Source organism: Miniopterus schreibersii (assembly GCF_964146895.1).
Source record: "Miniopterus schreibersii genome assembly, chromosome: 15".
Taxonomy (NCBI): Eukaryota; Metazoa; Chordata; class Mammalia; order Chiroptera; family Miniopteridae; genus Miniopterus; species Miniopterus schreibersii.
The window spans coordinates 36029325-36053675 of record NC_138115.1 but is presented as its reverse complement, the minus strand read 5'-3'; the positions used below and the strand labels follow the sequence as shown (position 1 = coordinate 36053675).

The window sequence follows — 24351 nt, the reverse complement described above, 5'->3', positions numbered from 1 at the left end:
ATGCTCACTAAATTGAAAAGTAACACATCCTAGAACTTAAGACTTTAAACTAGCCATTACCACTAGATGAATCAACTGTAATTGCATAATAAATCACCCCACCGTGCAATGATTTAGAAGAATAAGTATTTCTTTTTCTCACCGTTAGGTCTGTGGGTTGGGGGGATAACTTTGCTTCAGCTTGGGATCTGGTTGGCTTTGGACGCAGCCTGTCACTGGGTTCGGACATGTTCTGTCTTTTATTCTCCTTGGAACAGAAGGTACCCTTGGAACTTCATCTCTCATGCTAGTTTTGTGGCAAGAGGCAAGCCAAACTCTGTAAGCACATTTAAACCCTCTGCTTGAGTTCATCATATTATGCCCCATTTGCCAGAGAAAATCCCATGTCTGAATCCCAATTCCAAGGTCTAGGCAGAGAAGTATCTCTCTGACACAAGAGAGAAGGGAGGTATTTAAACATTTCTTCAACGTACCACAGCAGCCTTATTTACTTACGACTCCCTTTACTGTTTGATGACCACTGATAATAAAAATGTTTTAACTATGATGATAACTAGAATCAATTATTATTGTAATTACTTATAATAATAAAGATGATCACTTTTGAGGTGATTTAGTATGTACATAGCTACAACTGTTATTTATATATATCAAATTATTCAGTATAAATGTCTTTTGCTCAGATATGTCTCACGGTTTCTCTTAAGTTTTATTCACTGTTTTATTTGCATAGTATGTTTTCTTTCCACTTTTATTACTTTCTAAACTTATCAGTGTTCTTTGATCTGTTGGGAGTATCACTTTTTTATGAAGTCTATTCTTTTTTTTTTAATATGTTTTTATTGATTGGAGAGGTAGAAGGAGAGAGAGATAGAAACATCAATGAGAAACATTGATTGGTTGCCTCCCACAAGCCCCCAGCTGGGGAATCGAGCCCAAAACCTGGGCCTGGGCCCTGACTGAGAATCAAACCAGGGACCTCTTGGTGCATGAGACAATGCTCAACCAACTGAGTCACACTGGCCAGGGCTGAAGTGTATTTTCATTTAACGAATAAGACCTACCCACATTGACACTTCAGAGCACTTTAAAAAAACAATTCATGGCACTTGAATTCTGTCCTAAAGTCCATTTACGTTGCCATTCTCACTCTAAGCATGAAGCTCACTGAGGACAGTACAGCTGTCACGTTCTTCTTCGCATCTCCCACTGAAGCTTAGTAACGATACGTGCCAGGTATTGTCTCCTGCTGCCAATCACAGTAGGGGTGCTGCCAGGAGTCCCAATCTCCCTTCCACAGCAGCCTCGCTGATTTCTGAGTAACTTTGAAAAAGTCGCGCAACCTCCCAGTTCCTCATTAGCTCTAGCTGTAAAAATCAGAACAGCGCTTATCGTCAAGCTGTCTAATGATTCAGAGGCATTGTTAAGGATTAATGAGATAGAATAAAGCTTTCCTAGTCCTCTAAGGAAAGGTGTGATAGAGGAACAAATGAGTTATTATTATCTATTAGTAGCACCTTGCATAAAACTCTCCCCAACCCTGAAAATAAATTAGATAATTTTGGAAGAACAATTAACTCTTTCGGTCCATTAGGCAATGAATTAATACATTAAATTTAATAATAAGGCCTTACATATTCCATTTACAGAGTGCTTTCATAAATATATTATCTCATTTCACCTTCACAAAAATATTATGGAATGAGCAGAGCAAGCATTGTCATCCACAATCTACACATGAGGACATTGAGGCTCAGGAAGATTAAGTGGCTGTGCTAGCTTAAACAATCAGTAAATTACGAAACTAAAACTTGAACTCATTCTTTTGACTACAACATCAGATCCCATTTCACTTTATTACACAAGAGGATATATAAGTATTAATACAATGTGTAGAAATGGCCCTTGTTGTCAATAATCCCAGAAATGCAAATAAAAATAACCATCTACAAACATCAACCTTTTTTCAAAGTTCAGCTTTGAAAACATAGAGTAAATGGATTGATATCATGTTGGTGGTAAGTTGAAATAAAATCATCAATTTCAAAATCCATTAATTCACTCACCAGATATTTATTGCCTTGCGATGATCTGCTAGGCATGCTGAGGATGGTGTGGATCCTGCCTCTTCTAGCTTACATCCTAGTGGAGAGAAAGAGACAGGAAACATGCAATAAATAATTTCAGAGAGTGGAAAACTAAGTAATGAAAATCGAAGAATGTTGGGATAAAGGATTATAGAGGTGAGCATTTTATACATGCTTGTCGGGGAGGATTCCTGAGGAGGTCAGAGTTGAGCTGAGATCTGACAATGAGGCGCTTGCCATGGGCAGATTTAGGAGAAGAGTAGCACAGACTAGGGGAACGCAGTGGCCCAGAGACAGAAAAGAATATGGCCTCCTACTGAAAAGTCAGTGTGAGAGTTCAGGCTGTGAAAAACTAAAAGCCACAGTCATTTCTTAAGGGGAAAAATGTATGTAACTTATTGATCTAAACCTACACTGACAGAGTAAAGAATAGCAAATCCCAAAGACTCTTTTGTATCTTCCTTGCTCATATAATGTTCAATGTGGAAAAATGTAAAAATCTGTAATTCCCAGTATCAAGTTATTATTAAAGATTTCAAATAAACTATCAAAAATGTTTTATTTAATTGACTGCTTGTAAAAATACACAGAATATATATATATGGTTCAGAATAACTCAGCAAGAAACAGTACTAGGAATTGATAGGTCTTTGACATTATTGAAAAAAAAGAAAAGAAATCATTCTCACTAGAGGGACAAAAAGGAATAGTACATGTATTTTTTTTCTTGTTTAAAGAAATTAAAACATTTTAACTCTAATTTTATTTTTCTATTTTCTTACTTTAAGTATGTTATTAGACTTACATTTATGCATAAAGAAGACTTAGTATTTACTCAATAATCTTTCTAAATTGATTAGTAGATTTAACATAATTTCTATCACAATTCCATCAAGGTTTTTTTTGAAAAGTTGATTCTAGTTTTACATGGAAATGCAAAGGCCCTAGAACAGCTTGAACAACCTTGAAAAAGAATAAGCTGGAGGACTGATACTACCTAATTTTAAGACTAACTATAAAGCTACAGTAATGAAGACTGGTGTGATTGGTAAAAAGATAGATCAGTAAGTCAAGGAACAAAAGTAGGAGTCTAGAAACACACCCATACATGTACAGTTAAATGATATTCAACTAAGGTGTGAAGTTAATTCAATGGAAAGAGGGGGGTCTCCATCTTTCCCCCCCAAAAAATGTTGCTCTAACAACTGAATATTTTATATGTAAAATAAACCTTGCCCTAGCCAGGTTGGTTCAGTGGTTAGAGTTTGGCCCATAGGCTGAAGGATCGGGGGTTCAGTTCCCACCAAGAGCACGTACCTCGGTTGCAGGCTCCCTCCCCAGCCCCAGTTGGGGCACATGTGGGAGGCAGCCAATCAAAGTGTCTCTCTCACATGGATGTTTCTCTCCCTCTGTCTCTCCCCCACCCTTCCAATCTCTCTAAAAAAATCAATGGAAAAAATATCCTAGGATTAGCCAAACCAAACCAAACAAACAAACAAACAAACCCTATTATCATTAAAAGGCATAGGTAAGCCATAGACTAAAAAAAATAATAACAAACATATCTGATAAAAGAATGGTATCAGGATATATGACAAACTCCTACAAATCAGTAATAAGAGAACTACTGGACTCGGCCCAGAGCGGGAGGCCATGCAAAGATATGTGTCAAAGGAGTGAAAGAAAAACTGGAGACAATGACCCAATCTACTATTTTTATAATTCCATCTATCATGGCTCCATACTTTGATGCCCACTGGACATCACTTTAGAAGTGCAGAATCCCATCGACTAATGGCTTGTTCTTAATTACTTAAAAAAAAATGCCATTCACCATCTCAGACTTTATGACAACAGGATCTATCTTGGTTTTAAAGAATCCAAGTTGCCTGATTCTTTACATGGAATTGTAAAGAATTTCTTTTTTATTAGAGGCCATAAAAAAGAAAGATATGGGGAGTGTCTTGGTCTTCAAATAATACTACATCATGCTGAAAGAAATGCTACTCAAGCAGGAGGCAGGAAAGGAAAAGACTATATGTTTTGAACATTGTTGTCTTCAAGCGAGATCTAACCATTGGCAATAAGCAGAGGATAGATTCTAAGTTGTCCTGCTTGTCTACTTAATGTACTTCATTTTTTTTATTATTAAGCACTTATGTTAATACAATTTAATATGAATTAGCACTTGTATAGTAGTCATTTATCTTCCTACTAGGCATTCTCATTTTTTCAACCTGAAATGTTCTCCGCCTCCAGTCTGCTAGGCGAACTTAGTATCTTAGGAGATACTAAGATATATTTGAAAGTTCTCTAATAGGAAGCATTCTCTGATGTACTGGTTCTCTCTCTCTCTTTCACATACACACACACAGTCACCATACTCCTTTTTCCTTCCATCATCCTCTACCCTTGGCATCAAGAAGAATAAACCTCCCTCCTATGTGCAAATTTGGCCTCATATCTATTCTTTCCATCCCACTGTATTCTTTAACCCACTATACTGTGATTTATTTACATATATATATGTAAATTATATATACATATACTCATGCTAGACTGTTTCTTTAAGTCAGGGGTTGTGTTGAAATCACCCGTATGTCATAAATACCTAAAATGGAGTATAACACCTCTTTATGAAGTTACAACTTCTCTGAGCTTTACTACTCACCTCACAGCATTGGTATGAAGATTTTAAAAGGTAATGAATGAACTTAAAAATGCCTATCAGGCATACACAGGATGGCTATGAATATTCTGAATCTATGGAGGAGGCTCTAGCACACACATGCTTCTATTTGATCCTTGAAACCACCTACTGGGTAGATAGGAAAAGTAGTGCTATTGTGTTTCCTTTTTGCAGAGGAAGAAACCAAGGCTCAGGAAAGTTGGAGCAGGATCTAGGCTTCCCTGAGATAACATGGCCTATTGGTGAGCAGTGGATATAGGAATCCAGCTTCAAAATGTTGACTGAGTGCCCAGCTGGTTTTTCTGCCACACCACTTTAAAAGCTCAGGGTCACACTGACTAAAGGCTTGTTTTTAATTATTTTTAAAAGAATTCTTGTCGACCACCATTATGTCCTTTCTGAAAACCAGCTTCATGAAAACCAATGCCATCTATTTAAATGCCATGCTATTTTCACTGCTGGACAAAACCAGGGACAAAAGAGCATTTAACTAAGGCTTTTGGGTTTTTCAGACAATAGGGGAAGAAGAAAACAGCAATTGCTCTCTGCACTCCCTGCTGGCCACTCCACTCCTCAGCGCCCTCAACTCCTTAAATTCCTGTCAACTTCCTCCTGGTAGACTAACCCCATGGAAATCTACCGAAACTCTTTCACAGAAAAAGTCCAACACTGCTTTTCTTCATTAGAGCTCATTTATGCCAAGGCTCTTCCCAGCAATCTATACTTTTTGACTAAATAGACAAGAGTGAATAATAGTAGGAAAATGATTGCTTTTACTCTCTGACATGCAAAAAGCAATTACTTCCTTTTGTGGTGAAGTTTGAAGAACCTGCATAGATGGCTTTGTCACCAAAGTCAAATGGATCCCTTATTGCCAAATGGCATAGCCCACTTCTGAGTTAATGATGCATTTTGGTTTTTAATACTCTAGTGACTCAAAGAACTGTAATGAATCTCCCTGACTTGAATTTCAGGGCATGGACCTGCAAATCAATGGCTTGGAAAAGTCACCTTCAAGGTTGTCCAAGTGCTACATTATTCTTTATTTCTCCCGGTGTAGAAAACCTGCTCTCTTTTCTTGTTTAAGATTAGACTGTCTGTGTAATCGGGAGTCTATCAAAAACTAAAGAACACCCCAGCATCATTTCCATGGGGATTATTAGCCAAATCTTATTAGATTACTGTTCAAAATACCCAAATTTGAAAATTCACCTGCAGAAAAATGGGTTGTGTTGTAAACACCTCAGGGCGTTGTCAATTGCATTTTCTCTAGTTTGGTTTCTGTTGTGCTTTGGTTTGAAATTTTCAAATATAATAGAAAGCATTTGAGTTCGGAGAAAAGTCCAGCATGACAACTATGCAAACCAGCCCTTCCTATTCCCGGTCCTCCTGGGAGGAGTATGTGCCGTGATAGAGCAGCAGTCCTCTATGTCTTTGGGAGCTGGGGGACCTTCTTTTATCTCTTCTTCTTCATTTGCATTCATGTTTAAATTGGACAATGTGCTTTCTGTTTAACCTGACATACAAGTGTTTCATGACTAACATCAGTCTGCCTGAAGCATAACATTCCAGGGTGGTGACAGCAACCCAGAAGAGACATGAGAATCTGATCACCGTCACTCTATTTAAAATCCTCTAACGTGTCTTTATAAGGGCAACCCTTGTTCCTTTTCTTTCACGTCTGTCTTTTCCTTTCCCCCTCTCTTCTCTGCTTGGTGAGTTTCTACTCATTTCCTACAACTCAGCTCAAATGTCAACTCCCTTGTAAAGGCCTTTCCCAATAAGTGTGGTTACTATTTTACTTTATGCTCTTATAGCTCCCTGTATGTGCCTATAATGCAGCACTTATCACCTAATATTGTATTTATTTATATGTATTTTTATTTCACCAAGGTTGAATTCTCCAAGGGCAAAGAGCATCTTATTTGTGGTTAGCCTGAACACAGCAGGCCTGCAAATGTTTACTATATAAATGAGTAAGTGTGTTCTGGCAGGAAAGAACCCTCCAAGAGGCAGCATGGACGGACTCGGGATATGTCTGAATTGTTCTTGAGTTTGTCTTACCCCTCTTTTAAGGGGGAAGTATTATTTTTAGGATCTCTAATGTGTGTTTAAAAGTCACAGAGAACTTCCAGTCTTAACTGATTTACTAGCCAAAGCAGATTGAACCCATGCAGGTCACAGCTTCCCAGGGATTTTTTAATAGCTGGTTAAATATAAAAGGAGCGCACAGGCCCCAAGGCTCTTTGCTGGCAGATATATTTCCAGAAGAGCAATCCTCTTCTTAGGAGATGGCAAAGCTTAAGGTATAAAACTCAAAGTATTTGTCTGCTTTTTAGTAGTGCTGTTAGAGCGGACGGACCTCAGGGGTATGAGGATTTCTTCCACAGGTGAGCTCAGTTGCTCACAAAGATTTGACTGATTGTGACTGCAGTATATTTTATTATGACTACAACCAATGGTGGGATCTCTGCAGCCCGGCAGCAGGGCTCCTCTACCCCTTACCTCTCTGCACACCCACAGGGAATTGCAGGGCTCTGACGGAAAAGTAATGACATGGCCTCTAGGCACAAGATACACAAAAGCAATTCAGAAAAAAAGAATTACACCAAATACGACCAATAAGACCAAAGAGAAATAGTCACCCTTATAAATATGTAAAACTTGAAACTTAAAAGCAACAACATGATAATATGCCACCTTCTCCCATCCAAATGTAATTATTTACAGAATATAGCGCTGTAAATGGAGCCCTACCGTGTAGACTGCGTATTCTGAGAGAATTATTTGAAAGTGATGACAAGAGACTTACATGTTTGCATAACCTTTCATTCCACAAGCTCACCTCCCAAAATCTAGCCTAAAGATATAAGCAGAGATGAACACACAGACTTACTCATAAGGGTGCTAGTTTAATGTTATTATAATAACAAAAAATTACAAATATGCTACATGTTCAACATAAGGAATTTACCTAAATAAGTGATAGCTCACATGAACAGTTTTATAAAAATAACTGCAGGAATTTGTAAAGACAGAAACCAAAACAAAATCAGAGTTTATGAGCAAGATATACAATGAGTTATTATATGTTTACATCTAGCAAAAAGCCTTGGAATAGGATTTAGCATTTCTCTGCCTTGTCAAAAATAAATTGAATTCACCAGGAATTTATTGGAACATGGATATTTTTAATAAAGATTCATTAAAATGGGTGTGTTGGGGGAGGGTAGGTCTATACTCACACAGAAAACCTGACTTTCCTCTGAAATTCTCCATTACATACCCTAAAGTCTACCTTCTGAATGTCAGACCCCCATCTCTGATTTGTTCCTTTGCCCCACAAAAGGCACTGAGTCTGCCCTCGGATCTGCCCAGTATGGTAGCTCCCAGCCACCTATGGCTGATAAGCACTTGAAATTAAGCTGTGAGTATAAAACACATACCTGATTTTGAATACTTAGCACAAATAAAAAATACCAAATATCTTATTATTTTTATATTGAAATTGTTTTTTTATATATTGGTTTAAATAAAATACACCATTACAATTTGTTTCTTTTGTTTCTTTTTATTTTGTAATGTGGCTAGTAGAAAATTCTAAATATCATATGTGGCTTGCATTATACAGTTTAGTAAGTTGAAAATGGAATTTAAATTTTCAGACTCAATGCCTGCAGTTCTCAAGATTACTCTAAACCATCACCACCACCAAAAAACAATGACAATGAAAATTCATTTCCCTTTCACCCTAAAGATGTTTTTGTCTTTTCCTGAGAAGTTCTTAACACTTTTCAGATTTATGTAAACATAGGAGCACCGATTATGAAATACCAAACTTATAAAGCGTCAAAGTACCAGTTATTAAAAAATTCACCTTCTCTCGCCTTCTGAGCACATTGATTCCTGATCTCCTCAGAGGGCACTGCCCGCGGAAGCCGGAGAGATGGGATCTGTATAACCCACAAATGATCGGCTACATTCGCAGGTTCCCAGCCTTCGGCATCTTTCTGCCTCTGAGAATGTTGCAGTGCAAGGAAACAAGGAGTGGAGGGGTAGCGGGCACTTTGCAGGCTTTGGAATCAAATTTTCTTATTTGGAAAGTGAAGAGAAAGATCTGAGTCTCATTGCAAATGAAGGAATTGGCTCTTTTTAGAACGTGTATTGCACTAGGTGGCGAAGGGCTCTGGGAGGAGAGCACACCGCCACTGCCTCCCACTGCGTCGCAGCACACGCGGCAGGGGTGTCATCACGCAGTGCCACTCAAACTGGCCTTCGGGCCCGTGACCTCGGTTAGGGGTGTGCGACGTGGTAAGTGTGCTACTGGGAGTCAAGGTGTGTTGAATCTAAGAATAAAAAAGAAATTTGTAGTTTTATGAGCTTATTCTTTGTTTTACTCATCTGGTAGATCAGTTTCATTTTATTGTTTTCTAAAAATCAGTGTCAGGTTGCATAGATAGCTGAGACAGATTAGGTAGGCAGGCAGGCAGACAGATAGACAGACAGGCAGATAGATAGATAGATGGTAGAGAGATAGATGATAGATGGTTGATAGATATAGATAGATGATGATAGATGATAGATAGATGATAGATAGATGATAGATGATAGATAGATATAGATAGATAGATAGATAGATAGATAGATAGATAGATAGATAGACAGATAGATAGATGATAGATAGATAGATAGATGATAGATGATAGAAGGATGGATGGATGGATGGATGGATGGATGGATGGATGGATGGATGGATGATAGATATAAATAGGAAAACAGATACACAGAATACACTAGTTCCTCACCACAGGCAGCTGGAGAAGAGCTGCTTTAGCAGGTAGGCATCATCATTTTCCTCAGGCAAAATGAAACCAGTTCACTCCTCAGTCACCGTTTGTTTACTTTTTCTGTCCTAAACTCACCAAGAAAACAAGAAACATAAAACCAAACCTAAGGCCCGTAGTACTCCTTAGTCTAGTCCAACTAATGGCAGACAAATGGTAGAAACTACTTGAAAGAGGAAAGATGCTCTATAGGGAGAAACAAGCAGACAAATGAAAGAGTAATAATAACTCAGTGAAAGAAAATGAGAAGAAACAAGGACTCTGCCTTGTTCATAATCACCTCAGCAGCACCAGCAGCGGCGTGTCTGGCAGGCAGGTGGCCCGCAGCAACTATCTGTTGAATTACAGAAGTGGCAGGTGCCATTGCTTCTTCACCCCTGGTACTTCTCCTTCCCCTTTCCCAGTAACCTCTCTCTACCACAACACAGAGGAAAGAAGGAAGGGTGTAGCGCTTAATATATATATTGTATTAATTAGGCTGTTAGATGAGCTGAGGAGGGCCACCTATGAACTATGTCATGACTACATACCTACATCAGGACCACTGATACTGGCGGTGTGAGGTGGAGTTTTCCTGAAGTTTAGGTTAAGGATGACCAACTGCAGCATTACATGATACAGAAATCAACCTACATTAACCACCATGACATATAATATCATTGGTCATTCCTCCCAAAGGGAATGCTTGTGGTCTCCCACTTGGGCTCCAGCTTACTACCATTCCCTAAGGATATTTTCATTCCCTGAAGGTCCTTCTCCACATTTCTGGTGCTAATTTGCATCCCCAAACTCCTACTACTTTTGTGCAATAATAAAGTTCTTTCTCAACCATCCAGTTATGCCCAGAGGGTCCCCATATTTACCAAACAGAAGCATCTATTACAGGTCATCAAGATTGACCAAGATCTTTCCTTCATGATAACATACCCAGATGCCTCCTTCCTTTATAATGTGGAAGCACACGAGCCATTCTGGCTTTCTCTGTCGTTGTTTTTCTTTCCCTGTTTGGTATTTAAACATTAATCAATGGAAAAGTAGGTACTGCATTGTCTAGCACCATGCCATGGGCTTTGAATTACGAATAAGTATAAACATTTGGCCTTTGACATCAAGTAGAAAGGAGGCCGACATGAAGTACCCTGACACACTGTAAGACTAAACTACGTGGTACTTTATATTCAGTACCACTCAGTATATTTTAATTTAAACTGTACTATGTGCCAAGCAAGAACAATGAGTCATGAGGATAGAAGGAGGCTTGGATAGACATATAGGTACATCTTACTGCAACATAGCACGTGTAATAATGCAGACATACACAAGAAACAGAAGCGCTACAAAGAAGAGAGTGATTAAATATGTACCTGAGTGTGAGGTTCAGTGAAAGATTTACAGAGGAAGTGATAATTCAACAGAGCTTTCAAAGTGGAATCTTTTTCCACGTAAATAGAAATAGGCAAAGTGTTGATGTTCCAAAGAGAGGAGAAAGCCTGTGCTAAGGTATGACAAAAACCAGCGTATGATCAGAGAGCTATAGGAAACTTGCCGTGTCTGGAAGTTAAAAATCTAGAGAAGCACATGGGTGGACGAGCATCAGAACGTGAGTGGTTGTTAAGCTACGAGCAGAAGTCACTTCTGGCTGCCTGTTTAGCATCTGTTTACCTCTGACAGATCCCCAATACTGCGTTCAACTGAGGGATTATGTAATGGTGGAACTAAGCCAGTCTGGGAAATTCCATTCCTTGTTGCCCTATATTGATCTGTGATGTTGCGTAAGACCCAATTTGGGCCAACAGGTTATAAGAGAGCATCGCAGACATTTTCCAACCCAGAGGAGAAGGTCAAGAGGAAGACAGAGATATTGACCCAGAGCCTTAAGGGCCCTGATCCATTGTGAATCCAGCTACTTCCATAGTCTACTTAAGCGATGTAACAAAACACTGTATTGTTCAAAAAGCTTATCTGCTATTTGCAGCCACAGCACCCTCATTGACATATCACATTAAGATGCTAATTATCTAGCAGAAACAAACTATAAAATACTAGAGAAAAGTGACTTGGAATAATCAGAAATGGCTCTACAGAGGAGGGGTGGCTTCTGCCAGGGTGATCATAAGTAATGCTTTTGTAGTACCTTATGGTTTACAAAAGAACAAAGTTTTACATCATCTGAAAGGCCAAATGAGCATCGATGGGAGGAAATAGTCATTTCAAATAAATAAATGAGAAGATTGTAGGACCCATGCAGAGGAAAGTTGGGAAAGAGGAATTGAATAAATAGAGGGGTTTATGATATGCCAGCTTAAAGAAGTGAAGCTCATATGTGGAGGAAGCAGCTGTAGATCCCAGGCGAGACTGATTCCACACCCATGCTTTCTTAGAGCATGATGCCCTCCAAGGTCGGATGAAGGTAATTTAGAAAGAAGATATCAAGACCCATCAGAAAGTTATTACGATGATCCAAGATGGGGCTGACGACTGAATGCCTCGCCCTGAACTGAAAATCACCGCTCCCCTCTTAATTCCTCCTGGGAGCTCTTACTTTTACCAATGCTCTGCATACTATAGCTGAACGCATCTTGGTAATGTTCTCTCCCTGCTTAAAATACTCCAAATTCTTTTCATTACTTGCAAATTAAACATAAAACAAGGCCCTACAGTTGTGACCTTCGCCTCGTTTTTCTACCACACTCCCATCGACATCTGGGATCCAGCCACCCTCAACCCCTTACCACTGCTGCCAACAGGCACTCGCCCCTGTTTTATCTACCTTCAGCATCCTGTTCTTCTTTCATCTGCCTTGCTCATTTTTATTTGTTTTTTACGTGAAGAATAACTTCCCCTGGAAAGCCTGGCCTGAAAGCACCAGGCAGTCATCTCTTTGCATGGCAATGCTGCATAACAAACAAGCGTGAAACTGCAGTGGCACACAAGCACGAACTTCATTTTTTTGTTCTCGAGCTTCTGGGTCAGCAGGGCAATTCTGCGGCTCAGAGATAAGCTTGGCTGGGCACATTTATGTGTCTGTTGTTAGTTGTGAGTTACCTAGGCCATTGGGCTGATCTCTGGGCTCTCTCATGTGTCCAGGGCCTTGGCTGGGACCACTGGGCTGACACCACTTTGCTCCATGTAGCTCATCCAGAAGGACTGAGTCGGGCATGTTCTCATGATGAAGGCAGAGGAACAAAAAAAGGGGATGTCACAAAGCCTCTTGAGGCCTAGCTTCAGAATCGTCACAGCCTCTCTTCTGCCACTGTTGGCCAAAGGAAGTCACAAGGCCAGCACGGGTTCAAAGAGTAGGAATATAGATGTCACCTTGCAATGGGAGGAATTATAAAGATATATTGCAAAGTGCGTAGATATAGGAAGAGGCAGAGAATTGAGACTATCCTCCAAATCAACCCTCCATACTGGCATAGTACCATGTGTCTTCCCTACAGCACTTATTGAAAGTTTTATTTTACATGTTTGCTTTACTCTTTGACTGATGTCTGTGTGCTTTCCCCACCCCACTAGAATGTAAGTTCCACAAAGACAAATGCTCAGTGCGTCATGCACAGAAATCATTCCATAATTTTTTTTTAATTTAAGAAGAACTTACTGAAAATAAGTCTACTATTCTCAAATGTCTTTTTTTAATGGTCTTTAGAATATTACTTAGTCTTTAGCATAACTAAAGATATAAGGAAAAGCTACAGATATTATAAATTCTTCCATAATTTAAAAAAATGTATAATATATTTTTATAGATATTTGTGGAATTCCTTGTTTCACAATCCATTCCATAATTTTTTTTAATAACTGAGTAAATAAACCAATAAATTGTTTTATCTGCTAAAGGAAAAGGGGTGGGGACATCCTAGCTCTGCCTGGCCTGAGACACAGTTGTTTCCAACTGCCTTTGACAACATTTAATGCTACCAGCAGACCAAGGAAGGATAAACAAGGGGCATCACACCCATTTCCCCAAGTCTGAGGAGACTGGATACAATCTAGGTTTCCCTAGTACTCTTTAAAGAAATAAAACACATACTTCTACTTAAAAAATGAAAATGAAAGACAAGCAGAAATGAACAACAGCTTGCTCCAGGTCCTATGACCCCTGCTGAGAATGCTGGTTAATAAATATACTGATTATATTCATTTTATGGATAAAATGATCAGTAAATTAAAATTTTATTTTTAATCATACACAAGTAATTTAACTATTTGATTCACTGATATTTCCATGTTTGCTTTCTAAGTGAATTTGGGAACCTGTTACATTGCATTGTCAATTTGTTTCAATGAATGAGAACAAGGGGAAAGAATTACATTGAAAAGAATGTCTTTGTTTAAAAACTGCACTTTTCTTACCTCCCTTTAACACATTTGGCTTTGTGATTAATGGATACACTTTCTGTTTGAAGGTGTGGAATTATAGTTTTCTCATAGAGTATAAAAAATCAAGATTTTTTTAAAAAGCAATAGGTTTTAGCCATTTTTTAAAATAGTGACTTTCTACCCTTGTAAGAACCTTTTTTGATTTTTATCACTCATCAATTATAGGCTGTGAAAAGTAGGAAACATACTGCTGAACATTTATGACCTCTAGCTCCAAGCTTTCTTTGTCATAGTTTTTTCATTTCGCAGAGCAGTCACATTTTTTAAGTTCAAAAATAAAAAAATAAAAAATTCTACCCAATGGAAACTATTAAATAAAAATAATGCTGCAATTAAATGAGCTTTAAAAAGTTGAAAGCACTTGAAAGACATGCAGAGTCCTTTTCAGGGCTAGGGTAGAAAGGGCCTTCTGACAAGTGTGGTTTTTTTATCTCCATTTTTTAAAAACGGTGGCTTTGTGGTTTAGGAATTTATATTCTGTTATTCTGTTTTAAAGCTTATCTTTTCAGTGTTCAACTCTTCATTGTGCTATATTACAATATGCAATAAAGTTCTAGATGGAAATGAAAGTCATTTTTAGAAAACACAGCCAATTTACCTGCCCTTCAGCTGCTTAATAACATTAGGCAGTCACTTGCTTTGCATCAAAGGCTTGTAAGAATGATTGTGTTTAAAGCCCTTTGTGGAATCCAAAATGGAATGTCAATAGCCGAAAGAACAGCCTGTTCTCACATTTTAGGAAATGGAATTCATATGTGGGATGAACTTCAAAACTAAATTAAAAAAGATAAAAAAAACACCTGCCATTAACATAAGCATAAAATAGTAAGTTCAAATCTAGAGTATTCTTAGATTGAAATAAGCACTGTTGGGAGAGAGTGTTACAACTTTTGAAGAGTTAAACTATTCCTAAAACATTAGAAAACGACACTGACCTAAGAGTTGGAAGACTCCAGTTCTGCCACTGGACCAGCCACAAATTCAGCTGGTAGGATATAGTTTAAGTGTTGGGGGTTTGGAACCAGAGACCTGGGTTCAAATTTTAATTCTAGTATTTCCAACTGTGTAACTCAAATGTAAGCAAATTATAACTAGAAATCTCAAATTCTTAATATGTAATTTAGTGATAATTATAGATTTTACTTCATAAGATTCTTGAATCAATGAATAGTTTGATGATTGGCACAGTAATTGACACACAGAAAGGACTCAGTGTTAGTTGGCTAATTGGTTTCTTTTATAATGCCACACATTTTATTGTACGTATTTAGAAGTATTCTTTTTTCTCCTCTCTTTTCATTTTTTTTTCAATTATAGCATATATTCAATATTATTTTGCATAAGTCAGATGTACAGCATAGTGGCTAGGCAATCATAATCTTTACAGTGTCCCCTCCCAATAATTCCAATACCCACCTGGCACCATAGATAGTCATTACACTATTATCTATCTACTCTGTTCCCTGTGCTGCATATCCCCGTGACTATTCTGTAACTACAACTTGTACCTCTTAATCCATTCATTTTTTTCACCTAGTCCCCCAAAGCCTCGCTCCCCTCTGGCAACCATCAGTCTGTTCTCTGTCCCTATGAGCCTGTTTCTGTTTTGTTGTTTATATTATTTATATTTCACATAAAAGTGAAATCATATGGCATTTGTCTTTCTCTGGCTGACTTAGCATAATACCTTCTAGGTCCATTTTGCTGTTGCAAATGGTAAAATTTCATTCTTTTTTATGGCTGAGTAGTACTCCATTGTGTAAATATACCACAGCTTTTTTATCTACTCATTTATTGATGGGCACTTGGGTTGCTTCCATAGCTTGTCTATTGTAAATAACTCTGCAATGCACATAGGTGTGCATATATTATTTTGAATTAGTGTTTTGGGTTTCTTCGGATATATACCCAATGGAAACACTGAATTATAAGACAATTCCACTTTTAATATTTTGAGGAACCTCCATACTGCTTTCCATAATGACTGCACCAGTCGGGTCCCCTTTTCTCCACATCCTTACCAACACTTGTTGTTTGTTGATTTATCAATGATAGCCATTCTCACAGGTGTGAACTGATATCTCATTGTGGTTTTAATTTGTATTTCCCTGATGATTAGTGATGTTGCATATCTTTTCATATGTCTACTGGCCATCTGTAGGCACTCTATGGAGACATGTCTACTCAGGTCCTCTGCACATTTTTTAAACTGGATTGAGGGTTTTGTTTTGTTTTGGTTTTTGGTGTTGAGTTGTATGAGTTCTTTATAAATTTTGGGTATTAACCCCTTATCAGATGTAGCATTGGTGAATATCTTCTTTTATTCAGTAGGTTGCTTTTTTGTTTTGGTGATGCATTTAAACTGTATTCATTAAAAGAAACATGAGATTGCCAAAAATAATCAGAGCATTGAAAAAACAAGAACCCTTGAATCAAAGGCCAGAGTACTGCTTATGAGGCGACAGATCATCCTTAGCGCCTGGCCTTGGCAACTCCAGACACTGAAAGATTAGCCTTTGTTTATGTACAGCATAAGCAAAGAACTTCAACCCAAGTTTATAGAATATCTTCAAATTCTTAGAACACCTCTGCATTAGTTTTCCCATTCATTATTGCTTTTGATCCTCATATGGGTATGGTAGGAAGAATGAATTTTAGTTGAGCCAATTGGATGAGCAAAGTGAGCCAAAATAAGGTCATGAATGAGTTGATGAATAAAAAGAAATTTGGGGTCTTACTTTTTTTCCAGCTCTTCCCACTATGCCGTGTATTTAACCAGCTAAAACTTACCCTGAGATGCTTAGAATTCCAGCAACTTAACAAGTAGCAAATGTGTCCTCTTAGTAGAAAACTGTGGTGCTCTCTTCCTAGAGTAAATAAGTTGATCAATTAGGATTCTAAGTGACACAAATGTGCTTTTGTGGGATTGACTGTATCTCCTTGAAAAGCACACAGTCCTTTAGCTTTCATTTTATCTTCATCTCCCTGCCGAGGTGAAAACTATTGTTGATTTAATACCCCTAGCCTCCTTTTTAATTCTTAGATTGATCTGGATGAAGTAAAACTAGATTTGTCAAACTCAAGTTATATATTGGGACTCAAAGTGAACCCCTGGGATGCCTCGAAACAGTTGGTGTCAACTGGAATATGATGAAATCCTGTAAGAACTGAATGGGCTATAAAAACATTGCAGCAAGGCCACAGTAGCAGGGAAAACAGGAAACATTTTTTAAAGGTGAGGGAGGAAAAGAAGATAAATTGCTATGGAGATACAACCAAAAATTGGTGCTTGCCTTATGTAACTCTTCCAACTGAAAGATATCTCCCTAGAGTCAGCAAAAAAAAAAAAAAAAAAATTGCTCCAGCTCAGCTTTTTTAAGATCAGTTTTGCTATTCTTATACTAACATGTATATTTTATATTTTATGTATTTAACATAAATGGCTACTTTTGTTCAAAATTGCACAGAGAATAAATATTTACCAACTGTAGTCCCATAGAAAAACTCATTTGTTTTGAAAATAGATCCTTCTCGGCTCAATGAGAATCATCATTTATCTTCCACATGTTAACATTAGAAAACTTTGTGTTTTGACTATAAAATATTCCAATAGCACAAAGCATGGAAGAGAGGAGAAAAACAAACGGCATTTACTGAGCCCCCAGATCTTTACATATGTCTCATTTTATTTGACAACAAACTTCAAAGTAGCTCCTTTAGTCTACATTTTAGAAATGGGTAATTGGAGGTTTAGATAGATCAAACAACGCACTCAACAGCTCTCAGCTAGGAAGTGTCAGATGTGGGGTTGAACTGGGTATGTTTCACTCAAAACTGGTGCCTCATCCACTTAGCATAGCATTTGGCACATATGCAGCGATCGCCAAATAACAACAATCAAATAGAAATTTCTTTCAAAATGAAAATTTTTTTCCTGCCTATGAAGGAATACTGAAAGTAAAAAAAAAAAAAAAAAAAAAAGTTACTTGTCTTTTTTAAAATGTGCAAAAAACATATTCTTTCTGCTATATTTAGAAAATACCTGGCAAGAAAAAGTATTAAACTTATTAAACCTCAAAGACTATATGTTTATTTCTTCAACCGACAAAGGCATAAAAAGTTGACATTCAAGTAAGTTGAAAGTAAAATTTGCCACCCCAAAAATATGTCTCTTAGGCATTAAGATTATTTTGAGCTGGTTATTTTTAAGAAACAGCAGACACAGGAGAAGCTCTGAAAACTGAATAAGATACATTTACATTTATGAGGGAAATCTCTGTTTGTAAGGGTTCTCCCTCACTGTAGCAAGAAGGATGACACTAAATCTCTAGAAGTCCATGACTTAAATCTGCACAGCAACCATGCCCGTGTTTACTGTGCTTTTTCTGGTTCCATTACTGGTTTCCTCCCCTCCAATATTTTCTCTGGTCTTTAGCTGGAGATGTTATCTAAGGTCATAGCTTGAGCATTTTCAGGCAGTTCTTCAGTTTCCCTGGGTCTCTCCCATGTATATAGGAGGTATCACATTATTGGACTTCTGGATTTTTTTTCTCCTATTAACCTGTCTTTTATTATAGAGGGTGTCTTAGCCAAGAACCTAGAAGGGTGGAGGGAAATTTAATTCCCCCGCTCCCCGACTAAAGTAAGGTTGGAAGTGAGTAGAAGCTTTCCACCATCTTTATGCATTGATGGGAAAAGAGTGACAACATCAATAAAAGCCTAAGTCATTTTCCTCAGTCTCTTTTAAATGCCGGTATCTTAGCAGTCAATCGTTATGCCAACAAAACTAGCACTATGGACAAATTGGCATGTTCCTTGGAATGAAACCTGTGGTAGCTTAGCCAATTGTAACTTTGGTTTCTTCCCACATATTTCTAACCTTAATGATGTCATTGGAGGATGTTTGTCGCTGTTGTTTCTCTCTAAAACAACGCCTATTTATGTTATATTTCACCATTAAGATTTTTTTCCTGAATGGTATTTGAATCCCAGGGATAAAGATCTGTAGCATTGTACAGTCTAACTACTTTGTTGGAGCTGGAATTAAGCCGACAAGGAAAAATTCTGAGATGTCCTAAATTAAATTACAGCAGGCCAGAGGACAAGAGGGTGAGAGACAAGAGGGGTTAATCAGTTGACAGCATGGAGCTGAAGATAACAAAACCCTGCCTGCATTCCTCAATGTGTGTTGAAATTTTGAATCAAATTCCAGGCTGCTATCTAAATAGAATTACCAACCACTAGATGCTAAGGCATCTTGCTTAGGCATGAACTTTTCAGAATGTTGCCCACAACCAGGCCAGAAACAGCAAATACTTTTTCCTTACAGACTCCACACCTATCCCAGAACTAGCCCCTCTTTACCTTCTCCAGCCCCCTTTACTTATAGCCAATGTAGATTCTTTTAAAACAACTTACATCTTTCTTCCCCCAAACTCACTGTATAAAAGAATCTCATCACTCCAGGATAGCAGGCATGTTTGTCTTCTCAATCTAGCTTTGTGGCTGATGGTTTAGACTGCACACCCCAAGAACTAGTCTCTTTTCTGGCCAGCATATGACTCAAAAAAACCCTTCTTTTAGAAAAACTTTTAACCTCAAAGGTTTTCATTTAACAACACAAATAACTTGTTGTTTTATAGAGGGATTGGAGTATGAGACTCAGAAGGGTTAAAACCTAGTTCTGTTATATACTAATTGTGAACTGGGGAAAATTATTTAACCTTTTTATGCTTCAGTTTCCTCATCTTTAAAACAGAACTAGTCATAATCATATTAATATAGCTCAGACGTAGCATTATAAAGATTAATGTATGGCTTATAAAGCATTTTGCAAAATGTTTGTCAAATGATCGTTGTCAATGAACATAAAATTATTATTATTAGTTTTTACACAATTATCCATTAAAACACTCAGAAAACCTACAAAAAGGAAATACATGAATCTACTTTGAAAAATGATGAGTGTCTCTGTGGGAAGGCCAGACTGTTGTCCTTTCTATGTCCTACCTCAACGTCTGGTATGTATTTGCTTCTCAGCTTAATTTATCTGCAATGAAATTGGTTCCCAAACATGGGAAAAGATGTTCACCAATTTCATTTCAGATGAAATTAAATTGAGTAGCACAAGTGATGACACACACTGTAAATGGGCTAAGGATTCTGCATGTTAATATAGTCTATAACTTCTGTATCAGGAAAGGGGCCATAAACTTATTCAAGGTTAGTTAATCTCCATATTAGGATTAGTTTCCTGTATTTAAAAAATGAGAGAAAAACCTACCAACAACATTATTCCTACTGGATAAAAGGTATAAGGTTAAAGAGAAATTTATTCAGAAAATTCAGGAAAACATATTAGCTCTATAAGGCTGGGAAGCCCAATATCAAGGTAAGAGCTGAATACTAGCGAGCCCTCTCTTCCTGGCTAGAAGTCTGGTGTCCCTTTTCTTATAAGAGCACCGGTCCTATGAAATTAAGGCCCCACCCCCATGATCTCATTCGACTTTAATTACCTCCTAAGAGTTCGATGCTCAAATACTGTCCTGTTGAAAGTTCAGTCTTCAATATCTGAAATTTGAGGGTGACACAATTCATCCATAGCAAGGACATAGCTCTGAAAATGTTTTGATTATGAAAATAAGAAAAATAATATTTTAGAAATCAGATATATATGCTCCTGAAGGTAATGGTAAAAGACATAGGCCTTTTGAGACTGGGGTGAGTGTTGAGAAGCAACAGACTAAGCAGAGATGAGCAAAGAGTAACAGGAAATGGAAAATGCAGAGGGAATACTGAAATTTTTAACCCAGAGACTTCAAATTACCTTACTAAATCACTCAGGTAGGCCAGTTACTCCTAAAGCATTAACTCTGTAAATAAAAAAGGAGCTTTGTACAAGTTCAGTAACTTAAAGTAACTTCACAGGGTGATCAGATCATAAAATCCTAACTGGGCAGGTCATGGTGGGTACTCGTTCCTCGGTCCTGTAATTTCCCTAGTAAAAGGTTACCTTGGCCTTAAGCAAGCCCTTTCCATTGCTTTTGCTCAACTAGTTTAACACACCTTTGAAATGTCTCTTTTTCAGACCCCTCAGAAGTGAACTACCCTCAAGAGAGCACCTAATCTTGTTAACTATCCTGTAATCTAATCATAGAGATCTCCGGGCCTTGCTTTCTCCCTGATTCCTGTAATCTTATGTTCCCTTCTTAATTCCAAATGTATAAAAAGAAACTACAAATTATCATTCTGGAAAGCATTTTTCTCAGAGTGTTGAGATCTTGCTTCCACACATGTTCTCTGTTTGACTCAAATAAACTGTAATAATCTCTTATAAAAATTTCCCTACAGGTTTGGACATTCTTACATTGACAGCTCTAACAGGGGAGTTACTGTAATTAATGCATTTTCTTAACATCTACTGGTTGGTTAAGTTACAGGTTTTCATGAAGAGAATTTCAGGAATAATTTAAAAATAAATATTAAATGGTAGTATTTGGTGTGAAGAGGGGTGTGGAAAGAGAGCAAAGTAGAGAGGTAGAAAAATGAAAATGGATAAAGAAGGGTGTTAATAAGGTATGGACAAGTCAGGGAGAACTCAAGGTGGAAAAAAGGAGAGAAGAGGTAATTAGTTAAAGAAAGAGTAGAAATAAAGTAAATAATAGGCAAAGACAAAAGGAAAATGTTACCTCAGAAATAGCACTTACACCATTAAACAGTGATCTAAGTAATGAGAGTCAGGAGAATATAAAAAATGCTAAAACCAAAAGGGGTTTAAATAATTGTTCCACGGTATTTTAATAAAATCTTGTTGTATTTCATTCTGTAAGTTACTTTAGGGAATGGTCCCTGTCTTACACCACCTTATATCCCCACAGTGCCTTGTGAACAAACTATGTTCCACAAATATGTGTGCATTGTTGAATTCAATAAATATTGATTGTGTTTTTACTACCTACCAGATACTGTGATAGTTGCTGAAGACATAAAGATAAATGTGCTTTGGTTCTAACCTCAAAGTGTTATCAAGCCTAGTTAAAGAGAAATATAGATATCCAATATTTACTCCTGAAATAGAAGCAGAAATCATCTAAAAACATGACGAAGTTTGAAAGACTGATGAAAAGTTAAGATTGTGGACAAAAGATAAAATTTTAAGCGAAAATGAACATTTTAACACCCACTTGAACTTATCAACCTGAGACAGCCTCCTCCACATTGGTATCAAAAACTCCCAAACTTGTACCAACGTTCATTATCTTCAAGCGCTATTCTTGAAATCTCCAGATTTCAGGCTAAACTGAATTATTTCTTCTAATTTTTCCTTGAGTTAGATCCTTTCCTCATACCATGAACTTCACATATATTTTGATAACAATGAATATGAAAAGGAGTTGACTTTTCCAGAACCACAGAACTTGTGTGGGGCAGAGACAGTTTAATAACTAACACTGTGGGATCTTCAATCTGGAAATTTGGGGAGATAACACTGTGGTGCATTCTTTATAATTTGCTTTAATAGAGTACTATCTTCTCTCTTCTATTTTGAGATTAAAGTTAGAGGAAGCTCGATTACAGAATCCTGTAACATTATTTGTACGTGTAAATCCAGCCCACCCTCCTTTTAATTGCAGCCTTAGAAGAGCTAATTAAAAATAAAATTCAGTTTTAGGCCTATGATAAGAACTGGAAACAAAAAGAAGGAAGTGAGATCATCTAGTTTAAGCAATTATAAATCCCCTTCTTAAATCAATCCAATTTCTAGCAAGTCCTATCATATCATTTCTGCCCAGAAGAGTCCAGCAAAAAATGAACCAGCTGCCAGAGTCCTCTGACACAGCACAGCTTTATAACTCTTCTTCAGAATTTTGACTAAAGCTTTTCGACAGCCTTGGCTAAATCACCAGATGGGTTTGAAAGAATGTCATTACAAAGTCCTTATGAGTTGGCAAATAGATGTCAACAAAAGCTTTGTACTTTATCCAGACCAGCCCATACTGAGGACTCCAAAGTCTGATTCTCAGTACTAAAATATTTTCGTGTAAAAAGTATTTCCCATCTGCAGCTCTATAGCTTTGCTCATGTGTTCTCCCTCTCCCTCCACCCATTTCTTTCTCTCTCTTTCTCTCTCTCTCCCCCCTCCACCTAACCTTCTTTTTAAGGAAGAAAAGCAAGCTGTTTAAACTTAGACCTCATAATAATAAAACATTTCAAATGAGTACCAATTCTAGAAGTCACCCTATAAATCAGAGGCTAAATCAAGAGTTTGGAAAGTAATAGCACTTTGGGGGAGATTAAAACCTCTTGATACTTAAAGTTATTCATCTGTGTGTATATGTATAACATGTATACTTTATCTTCCTTTGTGTACTATCTCTTTATTTTATATTTGTTACAGGAAACAGATGGTGGGTCCTTCCTCTGAGAAAAGAGAAATCAGTACGACCAGTGACCAGCACTGTAGGAAAGTTCTGTCTTCTGAATTGCAGCAGGTCCCCACCTGAACCTGAGTTTTTCAGAAAGCAGGGCACAAGCATTTCCAGGAGGAAACCTTTTAAGTTGTATCTGTGCAGCGCTCGCCACCTGGGTTGTAGATGGCCCATCTGTTCGCATTGGCAGTCTCCATGAGAGGCAGCAATGGCTCCAGCTAAATTGCATGCCCCACACAGCCTCCATGATCATCGAGAGGAGAAGCACCAACTGGCTCTCCCACGCTGTGGCCCATCCATGTGAGAACACGGATGCCGGAGCGAAGAGCGAGCTCGGCAGATGTCCTCAACAGGGAAGAGCAAGCAGCATATTTGCAAACTATGCTTCTGGTCATACTTGACTTGTGAAGGGCTGGAGTGAACAGTCACCCGGAGTGTCAGCTGAGTGGGGAAGGGGCAAGCAGAGGAGCATGCTATTCTGAAACAATATTCATACAGCCATGATCGCTTAATATGTATTTACTGATTCAGCTACGTTTGTGATGTCTCTCTCACTGCCTCAATTCCGAAAGAAATTCTAAATTCCACCTTGATCGAGAGAAAACGTTTTCCCCTTCATGTCCTCATTTCTCAAGAAAATTTCTAGTCTGCTGCTCTCTGTTCAAGGAAGTTTACAGGTATCCAGGTGGGTGGGAGGGTGGCTCACAGGGAATGGGCCAGGGGAACTCGCTTTGGAAGATATCTCAGGAGCTCTGGCGCCCTTCCTCTTTTTCTCTTATCCTCTTGACTAAAGATTCGCCTCACCTCTCCCTCCTCACCAACCCAGATCTCTCAGGTGCACCCTTAGGACCCATCTGTAAATCTCACCCTTCTCTCAGACTTGGTGTGACCCAGCCTTTGAGAGAGAAAAATGTACTTGG

General features: G+C 37.9%; 1 protein-coding gene across 7 annotated transcripts in view; it reads right to left on the bottom strand.

The window, feature by feature from the left end:
• The window catches only part of LOC308567966 (uncharacterized protein), a 433265-nt gene that overhangs the window by 95355 nt on the left and 313559 nt on the right, over positions 1-24351 (bottom strand). For all 7 annotated transcript variants that reach the window (XR_014000420.1, XM_081160216.1, XM_081160215.1 and 4 more), the window contains one exon: positions 2067-2142. Coding sequence is in view for 6 of the 7 variants with exons in the window: in XM_081160216.1 (XP_081016342.1) it covers positions 2067-2102 (36 nt within the window). In the remaining variant the exon portion in view is untranslated. The remainder of the gene's footprint in view (positions 1-2066; positions 2143-24351) is intronic.